A 10,509-nucleotide genomic window follows, 5' to 3' on the forward strand; every position below is an offset into this window, starting at 1 on the left:
AATGCCATTCGCGGCCTCGCTTGTCAATCACTGGGTCCCAGCCGGTGATCGGCGAGTATCTCCGACGGTGGAGAGACCTATGTATAAACAACCCAGATCTCTCCCCTGTCAGCTCCTGCACACTGCTTTGTATGGCTCTGCATAGCACAGTATTTCTGCTATAGGGCGGTGGGAAAAGGGATTTATTATTTATTTCAGGTACTTATATAGTGCCGTCAATTTACTCAGCGCTTTACATATATATTGTACATTCGCATCAGTCCCTAACCCTCAAGGGGCGTACAATCTAAGGTCCCTAACTCACATTCATACATACACATACTAGGGACAATTTAGACAGGATCCAATTCACCTACCAGCAGGTCTTTGGAGTGAGGGAGGAAACCGGAGTACCTGGAGGAAACCCACGCAGGCACAGGGAGAACATGTAAACTCCATGCAGGTGGTGCCATGATTGGGATTTGAACCAACGACCCTAGTACTGCCAGGCGGAAGTGCTAATCATTTAGCCGCTGTGCTGCCCAATAAAGACACCAGTCCATCCAGTTTAACGTGTGTGTTTATGTCAATATCACAGATAAGATGCCCATCTAAGAGTTTTTGACGCCACCAATTGTGGAAGGGAGTTCCACATCATTACAGCTCTGACAGTAAAGAATCCCCTTCCCAGTGTAAGGTTAATCCATTCAAAAAACTTTAAGTGAAATGCACAGACGTTTCTGATTGTTTCAGCTTTTCATGTAATAAATAGACCCCTAAATTGGATATCTAGGCAAAATAATAATAAAAAAAAAAAAGAAAATATTTAGCGCCTTCACACTACACATGCACATCCTCTCCCTTTGCTGATATGGCGAATACGGAGGAATTATTTAGTCCAGCAGAGGAGAATTTGCAGGGCTGACAACACTGCTTGGGATTACAGTGCATCAGAGGCAGTGTTGTCAGCTCACTACAGGAAGTCAGGAGCTCACCGGATTTCTGGCAGGTCGGCGGGCATTTATCTGCACTCGCACTTGAACATGACAATGAGGTCCCTGCACTCCAACGGCTTCCACAGTCACAAGATCTCCAATAGAGCACCTTTGGGATGTGGTGGAACGGGAGATCATCATGGATGTGCAGCCGACAGATCTACAGTAACTGTGTGATGCTATCATGTCAATATGGACCAAAATCTCTGAGGAACGTTTCCAACGCCTTGGTGAATCTACGCCACCAAGAATGAAGGCAAAAGCGGGTCCAACCCAGAATCGGATTTCTGGCAGGTCAGCAGGCATCCGTCTGCAATTGCATCATTGTAAAAAAGGACAAAATATTGGGAAATGTGTATGTATTGCAGAAATGTACTGCGTGTGTTTCTTTTAGGTATCCCCCAGTTCTCTAGTTATCCTTTTTCTCCCATTCTATTAGACGACCGTGTTTTGGGAAGGTAACAAGCTGGTGTGCGTACAGAAAGGCGAAGTGCCGAATCGTGGCTGGAAACAGTGGCTGGAAGGCGACTTGCTGCATGTGGTGAGACCAACATTATCCATTAAAATAATCCTTCACTGTTTTTTCCAATTTTGGATGAAAAAAAACAAAAAAAACAATGATGGATAGAAATAAGCCCGTACTGAGAGTCCCTGCCAATCTCTCCTTCTGAAAATGCTAGTTGCTTGGCTGTTATTCACTGCAAAGTGACAGGTTCTCTCTAATTTCACCCCTCATACAATTCTTACCTTTCCCATGTTCCCCTGTTGCTCTGTTCAGTCTAATTTATGTGGGTTACAGAGTGCCTAAATGATGCATTTTTTTAACCCCCTACCAGGGGCGGGCTGACAACTCATGGGGCCCCCGGGCAATAGGGGATCATGGGGCCCCTGTGTCCTCACCCACACCCAAAAAAGCCTATGAAAAAGCCAATGAAAGGTACCATGTGCATCTCATGGGACCCCCTACTGACCCCGGGCCCTCGGGCACTGCCCGAGTGCTCGAATGATCAGTCCGCCCCTGCCCTCTACTCTTCTTCATTTCTTGTACTGTAGATACATCAGAAAGTCAAAGGGAAATCTGAGAGTAGGGATGCACCGAAATTTCAGTGGCCGAAACATTTCGGCCCAAAACACCCCTTTCGGCCGTCGGCCGTAATGAAAAAAAGTACCAATACAGGTGCTGAAAAAACCCCGCCCCCTCACCGCCGACGCCTGGTAGTTCTCAGCCTTACCTGAGAAACGATCGATCCCGGCGCTGGGCATAGAGATGAGTGAAGCAAAGATGGCCGCCACTCATCTCTATGCCCTTGGAGGACCGGAGCGATGTCACTTCCCGTTCCGGCCATTTTTTTTTTAATGCACTAGATCAATGCTTTTTTTTTTATCTAACGCTTTACATTGTAGAGGAGAGATGTGGGGTCTTATTGACCCCCGATCTCTCCATAAAGAGGACTTGTCACTAATTATTTCTATCACAAGGGATCAGGGGCGGACTGACAACTCATGGGGCCCCTGGGAAATAGGGGATCATGGGGCCTCTGTGTCCTTGCCCAAACTCAAAAAAGCCTATGAAAAAGGTACCAGGGGCATCTCATGGGGCCCCCTACTGACCCCGGGCCCTCGGGAAGTGCCCGAGTTTCCAAATGGTCAGTCCGGGCCTGCAAGGTAAGCATGGATGACCCTAAACCCCGCCCCACCTCCCGGCTTCTGAAACTCTTAAAGGGCCGGGAGGCGCCAGTGTGATGGGGTTAAAAGCTGCTCATTTCGATTTTAGTTTTCGGCTAAATGCATTTTGCATATTCGGTTTCGGCACCACAATTTTCATTTCAGTGCACCACTATCTGAAAGAATTAATTCTATAAAGTTGTCACAGCACCTAGGTGTCTATTTATTTAAAACAAAAAACAAAGCAAAAAAAAATCCCACTGTGCGTGCCTCAAGAATTCACACAGCCATCATGAATAATCCCCTAATGTTTCTAATATGTTTATTGCCTATGATTGTCAGCTTCATCTAGAGGCCATAATGCAGTATTTCCCTTGTTATGTTACGATCGTCAGTTCCCTCTAGTGGCCATAATTCAGCATTTTCCTGGTTAAGGTATTTCAGGAAAATACTGCATTATGACCACTAGATGGAACCATATTAAACACAATACAGGGCTTGTTTGAGATGGCTGTGTGAATGCTTGAGGCATTCGCTCAGCAAATTCCTTCATAAATAGACCCCACTGGAAGGTTTCTCTTCTATTCCTGTTCCACTGACTCAAACTTTTGGATTTTTCTGTTTCAGTCATTTTACTGTTTTTTAGAAATAACTACAGAATAACCACAAAAGGGCTGAGATATCTGGTAAAAGTAACATGTAATAGGAATACAGAGTCTGGTATGTGTAGAAGCAAATATACAGGGCCCTAATTCCTGTCTCATCAGAAGGCCTTTTCAAGGACAGGTAGTGTCAGCTAGCTATGCAAACCTTCATGGAGTTCCATGGATCCAAGATAGTGAAAGGGTGGGGAAGGGAAGATTCCAAGAACCCTTGAGAGGTGAGAGTTGGAATAACTTCTAGAGAAGAAATGAAGAAAAAGTGGGGGAGGGTGGTTAGGGAATGTGAATGAGGGGTAAAGCCGAGATTGGTAGAGAAGGTGATACTGGGGGGGGGGGGGGGTAGTCTTTCTTGGACTCGGGACTAGGACCTAATATGTGGGCTGGATGGATTCAAGGCTGGAAAAACGTAGGTAAGCCATAGTTCCCATATTTTTTAAAACTTAGTTAGTGAATCATTTAAGGTCTCATTACTCGGCATTCATTTTATCCACTCTTTGACTGCTTAAAAATGGTCTGTAGGCTTCTTCCAAGCTTTGCCATCACTTGAGTAGTGACCAAAAATAAGTATGTGGCCAATTTCTGAGGAAGTATGAAAAGGTCCGGGACAGTATGGTGCAGATGGGCCATCTTCGTGATCTTTGCGACAGCTATGTGGAATAAGGGTTGGAGGAAGCCCATTGCTTCATCTTGGTAGGAAGGGGAGAAGGTTACATGCACCTAGAGGTATAGCGTATATCTCCAAGGGTTTCAATGAATGTGATGGAGAGTAGGAGATATTAGTATCAGTGTTCAACTATGTGGAATAAGGTTTGGAGGAGGCCAGAACGTTTGGATTTTTCATGACCTTCAGTCCCTGTGACAGTGGTCACCATGACTAATAAAGAGGATAACTGTACCCAGAAGGGACACAAACAGCCAACAATGGACAGGGTTTATAACCCTTCTCTACTTTAAAATAAAAATAAATGGTTTGGCTTTAGATACACTTTAATGGCCTTAGCCCAATGCTTCATCTTGGTAAGAGGGGTAGAAGTTTATATGTTCCCCTATACCTGAAGGTGGTGGATATCTCCATGGATTTCAATGGAGATGATGGAGAGCAGAGGAGATGAGTATCGGTGGTCAACTATGTGGAATAGGGTTTGGAGGAGACCAAAACTTTTGTATTTCTCATGACTTTCAGTCCCTGTGGTGATGGTCACCAAGACTAATAAAGAGGATATGTATACACAGAAGGGACACAAAACTGCCAACAATTAACAGGGTTTAAAACCCTTCCCTACTGTAAAATTCAATAAAAAGGTTTGGCTTTAGACACACTTCAAAGACCTTAGCTCAATCCTACATCTTGGTAGCAAGGGGAGAAAGTTACATGTTCCATCATACCTGGAGGTAGTGGATATCTCCAAGGGTTTCAATGGACATGATGAATAGCAGAGGATATCAGTGGTGGGGAAAATGAGCTTTCAAGAGAACCTGTCACTTAGTATGAACTGGAAAAGTTAGGAATAACTTGTGAGTCTTAAATTATGAGGTGTGTTACCCAATTACATGATGTTGTCTCTACAGGAACTCACAGCTAGAAATGTGGTCAGCACACAGACCTTCCGGAGGGTCTCGTGAAGAAGACTCGAACCACTGTCTCCTTTGCTTTTCATGCATTTGTGGATAATCAGCTCTGGAATTGTATATTAAAGTCTAATTTTACTGTATTTGGTGTATCTTCTTTATGGCCCGCTAAATCTCTAAAGACCTCAACAATGAAAATGACTCAAGGTTCTACCTACCTTACCCCCAACTAGTAGACTCCTAGGTCTGAAAAGTAGTTTTGTAGAGTGGGGAAGAGTTACAATCACTGTCCAGTTTTTACTTCGGTCTTTGACCTAATTGGAGAGATCTTCCCTCACTTTCTGTCCCTGTGACACCATGACAAGATATAGGATGTGCAGTTGTCACCTGGACAGGATGGTGCAGACATTGTTGGATCTAGTCCATCCCCACTCTTCTAAAAATGTTTTTGTTTGTGTTCCATTGGAGATATTTTATAGCATTTCTTGTTTACTTACCAACACATCAGTCCTGGTCCCCATAACATAATTACCCATGACCACAGTCTGCCCCAGGCCCCACTCTCATGTGGGAATGTTCCACTCAAACCCAATGGCGCTGCACCTACTTCAGTGAAGTACAGCTTCCATGGGCATTAGCCAGGTATGGCATATACATAGTTACATTGATTCATGCCTGGAATTTCTCTTTAGGGCCAACTCAAGTCCTTTGTTGGGCATAGAGGCTCAAACATGAAGAATTGTAAAACATACGAGGGCAAAGTTCAGCTCCAAGTCAAGGTGAAGCAGACATCAAAGTCTCATGGTCAACAGATGATGATCGGAGCTTGGAAGTACTGCAACTTTTTACACTGATAACGACCCAATTGGCTCTCTATAAATCCCAACCTCATGGAAAATTTTGGGCAGTGTGGGTCAGCTCTTGGTCCTGTCAGGATGGGCCCTGACGGCCCACCACTGCTCAAACCTCACCACTAAATATGTGGGGAGCACCCACTCATGGCGCCAAATGAGTATTGTTAGGGACCATCTGGTGGTAGCCTCTAACGTTCCGCAGACCAGAATTCCCCAGGGCGCGGAATCTAAGTCCCGACCTGCTTGCTCACCAGAGCCCCTGATGGTGGGGATGGACTTGGAGCAAGCCGAGACCAGGTCGTGACCCCTGGGTGCAGCCAGCCGTGGTAGAGGCACCTGTCAGTGGTACGCAGCAGGTGAGAGTCTGATGTGAGGAGGCAGAGTAAGCGAGGTCAGACAGGCCAGGTTGGTAACAGCGGAGCATGTCGGTACAAATGGCAGGCAGAAGAATAAACGGGTTACGGTTCAGGTTCGGCAACAGGGGATCAAAGGTGCAGGAGTAGGCAGGAGAATGGTCAGGCAAGCCAGGGGTCAGAGCAGGAGAAGTCAGCAGATCAGGATCAGGCAGGGTCAGCAGCAAAGTAAACTCACAGAACACAGGAAAGACCATACGGTAACTAAGCACTGTCAGAGGCCATTTAAATAGGGTGCCCTGCGCTCCTATTGGTGTCAGGCGCGCGTCCGTGAGTGCGCATGCGCGAGCGCCGCTGCCGTCGCGGATGCCCAGGTCCTAGTACCCGCACGCCGGTGCGCCTCGGCACATCGCACATGCGCAGACCCGCGCACCGCGATCCGGCTTGAGATCCCTGACAAGAATTCAGTCAGACTTACACCGATCATCTTAATGAATACCTTATTGTGTTACTGTGCATGGGCAGCAGCTAGAATTAAGGATGGCACTGTAATCCCAGGACACACATCATGGGGACTAAGGTCCAAGGACTAATCCACGACAACTGACATTTATGCTTCCTGCCTTGACAGGAAGTGAGGGGAAATCTCCTTTATAGGAACATAGCTGGAAATAAAAACCACAGGAAGAGCGTAACACTTGCCCACGTGTCCCCAATGGGAAGATATATATTCACTATCTGTCCCAGGGAAAGCTGCCACTGGGGCAGAAAGGGAGGGGAAATACAAAATTAGTCACCAAAGCCCCTGAGTTCACAGTTGTCACCAAAGCACTGAGGGAGGGCAAATCGCCCAAAGGGGGGCCCTGTCCAAGGACATCTATCAAATGGGGGATTTCCTTTCACGCAGGGGAGATTCACTCTCATTTCCTGTACTGTCCAGGATAGAACCTTGAGAGGAAATTATCCAAACAAGGACTCACTCATGGCTAGGATGCAGTGCACAAACCAGAAGCATCCACCAGGAGCTAAAGAGTCACTCACGGCACATGGCTCCTACAACATTAAAATGTAAGATTTCCCGATGCTTTGGAAAAAAATAAACACAATCCTATTGATTTCATGTTCAGCTAATATATTAAAACAGAACTCCAAAAATCAAATAAAAGTTTATTAAAAAATTAAACTAACAAATAAAATTGTAAAGCCAGTTTTTTTTTGCTGTAGTATTCACTTTTAATCCAGAGATTTTCCACCCCAGTTCCTTTTTTCTGCCACTAGATGCCTTTACTAGGATTCAACTCCCTTCCTCTGAGCCCAGGTTGTCCTGGACCCACCCTCGGCCTCCTGTCGTTGCTCCTTTCTTTCGCACTTCAGCATTTTACAGGCAGTTTGAACGCAGGTATAAAGCATTTCCTCAGATTTTTATGTGTAATCTTTTGTTTATTAAGTATTGGCAAATATTACAGGTTCACAATATAGGTTCAAAACGTATTCGAACATGTATATCAACACACGTACAACCAGGGGCAGACTGACAACTCATGGGGACCCTGTGTCCTCGCCAACACTCAAACCACACCCAAAAAAGCCTATGAAAGGTACCAGGGGCATCTCACAGGGCCCCCTACTGACCCTGGGCCCTCGGGCAGTGCCCTAGTGCCTGAATGGTCTTTCTTCCCCTGCATACAAGCAAATATTATGAGAAACATACATTCCTCAGATTTTTAGACAATTTTCCATGCTGTGACCCCACAGGAACATTTTCAGATGTACCTCCTGGTGCGAACATTCATTTCCCACAATGGTTGCACATTACATGCACGTTGGGTGATGTTTGTCCAGCCTCTTCCTAGATTACTATTAGATGTGACCATACACTGGGACTGTAGAGACGTCCAGATTTAATGGAGAGGCCATGGCTCATTGCACAGACATACACAGCATTGTTCTATTCCGACAAAAAGAAACAAAATATCCATGGAAACCCCTGGAGCTTTACAAGTCTGGATGAATACATTCCGGATCTGTCACCATACGCAGCAACAGCATTATTTTTCGAGAAAGCTCCACCTTTTATCATTAAGACGATGTCCTTGAGCTCCAGATAGTGACTTGGCCAAGGCTGAGATGATGCCAACAGCTTGCTGCAAAACTCCAACGAGAGCGCCAAATCAAAGAGTCCAAAGTCTTTTATTATTGGGATTCATTCATAAATACAAAATATAAAACAGCCAACGTGTTTGGGAGTTTAACCCCTCCACTGCCGCCAATGTGTATGTTGGCAGCGGCAGAGTGTAAATCCAACAAGCCAACGGTCTGCTGTTAGGTGGAAGCGATCCAGCCACTGGACATGACCCATGAGGCTGAGCTTTCTGACATCAGGCAGTACGTTTCTCTCCAGAATCCCTTGATATACTTCAGATTTGTGTTTTGTACAGATTTAAGGCACTCCATGCCAGATGCAGCAAAGCAGCTCTAAAGCATAATCTTGTCTCCTCCATGTTTCACAGTAGGCACAGTATTCTTTTCATTGAAAGCCTAATTTTTTTAATCTGTGAACATATAGTTGATGTGGGTAATGGAACCGACCCCAGACTGCGTTTGGGTACTTCCATTAGACTAACGCTTCCCTGTCCAAACACCGACAACAGACACCACAGCCGACTATACAAGACTAGACGGCACCAGTCTTGAAGTAAACCAGGAAGTAGACTAGTTTATTTTAACACAGATACAAGATATATACACTCAAGGGAACAATACGCCCTCCTTGCATAATGACACAGGGCGGGGCAATCTACATTTAGTAACAAGAGACACACCAACAGACAGTCCCATCAGGAGGGAGGACTGCTGGAGACACCCTCCACCAAGCCAAAACACATACATCCCATAATAGTTTGCTCCCAAGCCAGACACACAATAGAACAATGGGATGCAACCACGTAACATCAAACAATCAACAACCCCCCACCCCAATATTAGGACAGATCAACCAGTACCCCTAACAGGCACAGGGTGATTTACATATAAGAGGGATATGGGGAACTGAGACAGGGGTCTCCCCACCTCTCCAAAGTGAGCTTGGTTCCATGGGCCCCCACCTAAAGTGACTCCCGTCACAATGTGTTTTTCCAAGATCCAAACCAGCGGGAAATTCACACGATAAAATACTGCCAGTCCACCGGAATTCCCTACCCCACAGCTAAATGTAACAAAGGGGCAGGGACGCTGGTACCATCATGAACCTAATATGGTAACACAGCCATATTTGGTCAATGGCATTGACCATTGACATAAACACTGACATTCAGTTTGGCCTGAACCTAAAATTTTTGCAAATTCCTAACAGGTTTTTTTATGTTTTTCTTTTAGCAGTTGTGTCCTCCTTGGTCTTCTTTGGAGCCCATCATTGCTCAAAGAGGAACAGATGGTGCTATCAGACATTGATGTACCTCAACCTTGGAGTTCATCTTGTATCTCTTTGGAGGGTTTTCTTGGCTCTATGTCTACTTTTCATACTATCCTTCTGTTCAGTCTTGGTTCCAGGTTACTCCTGTAGCCATGTCGAAGAGTGATGGATACTGAAGTACTTTGACCTTAGAGATCACCTTGTTCTCTTTAGATGTCTTTCTTGGTGCTTTGTCTACCATTCTCACTATCCTCCTGTTCATTCAGGAACCCATTTTCCTTTTCTGGCCGTATCAAAAAGTGGTGGATGGTGCGGACACCGATATACCTTGACCTTGGAGTTCAGCTTGTATCCCTTTGGAAGTTTTTCTTGGTGCTTTGTCTACCATTCATACTATCCTCCTGTTCAATCAGGGGTCAATTTGTCTCTTGTAGACACGTCAAAATATGAGGGATGGTGTGGACACTGATGTACTGTACCTTGACCTTGGAGTTCAGCTTGTATCTCTTTGAAAGTTTTTCTTGGCTCTATGTCTACTATTCATATTAACCTTTTCTTCAATCTGAGGTTGATTTTCCTCATATGGCCATGACAAAAAGTGGTGGTTGGAGTGGACACTGATGTACCTTAACCTTGTTGTTCAGCTTATACAGTTGTGTTCAAAATAATAGCAGTCAGACATCACTAACCGGATCAATCACTGTTTTTGGTAGAAATGATATTTCTACATGGCAAATAATTTCCTAGCAGGTGTAGTAGAGTAATAGAAATCCAACAGACCCAACAGTCATGACATGCATGCTGCTGATTCTGTGTCATTGAATCACTCATTGAAAGGGGCGTGTTCAAAATAATAGCAGTGTGGAGTTCTATTAGTGAGGTCATTCATGAAAAACAGGTGGCAATTATTGCCCTTATTTAAGGAAGGAAGGCAGCAAATGTTACACATGCTGGTTACAGTGCATTTCTCTCTGAAATTCTGGGGAAAATGGGTCGTTCCAGACATTGTTCAGAAGAACA

The 10,509-nt window shown here is 45.1% G+C and overlaps 1 protein-coding gene across 1 annotated transcript in view; it reads left to right on the forward strand.

The window, feature by feature from the left end:
* The window catches only part of RBP5 (retinol binding protein 5), a 15,502-nt gene extending 10,489 nt beyond the window's left edge, over nt 1–5,013 (forward strand). The window contains exons 3-4 of the mRNA XM_089662928.1: nt 1,414–1,515; nt 4,871–5,013. Coding sequence (XP_089519054.1) covers nt 1,414–1,515; nt 4,871–4,924 — 156 coding nt within the window. The 3' untranslated portion in view covers nt 4,925–5,013. The remainder of the gene's footprint in view (nt 1–1,413; nt 1,516–4,870) is intronic.
* The last annotated feature ends 5,496 nt before the right edge of the window (nt 5,014–10,509 follow it).

This window comes from Staurois parvus, unplaced genomic scaffold, assembly GCF_062004578.1.
Source record: "Staurois parvus isolate SC_StPar_1 unplaced genomic scaffold, SC_StPar_1.0 ptg001590l, whole genome shotgun sequence".
Classification (NCBI taxonomy): Eukaryota; Metazoa; Chordata; class Amphibia; order Anura; family Ranidae; genus Staurois; species Staurois parvus.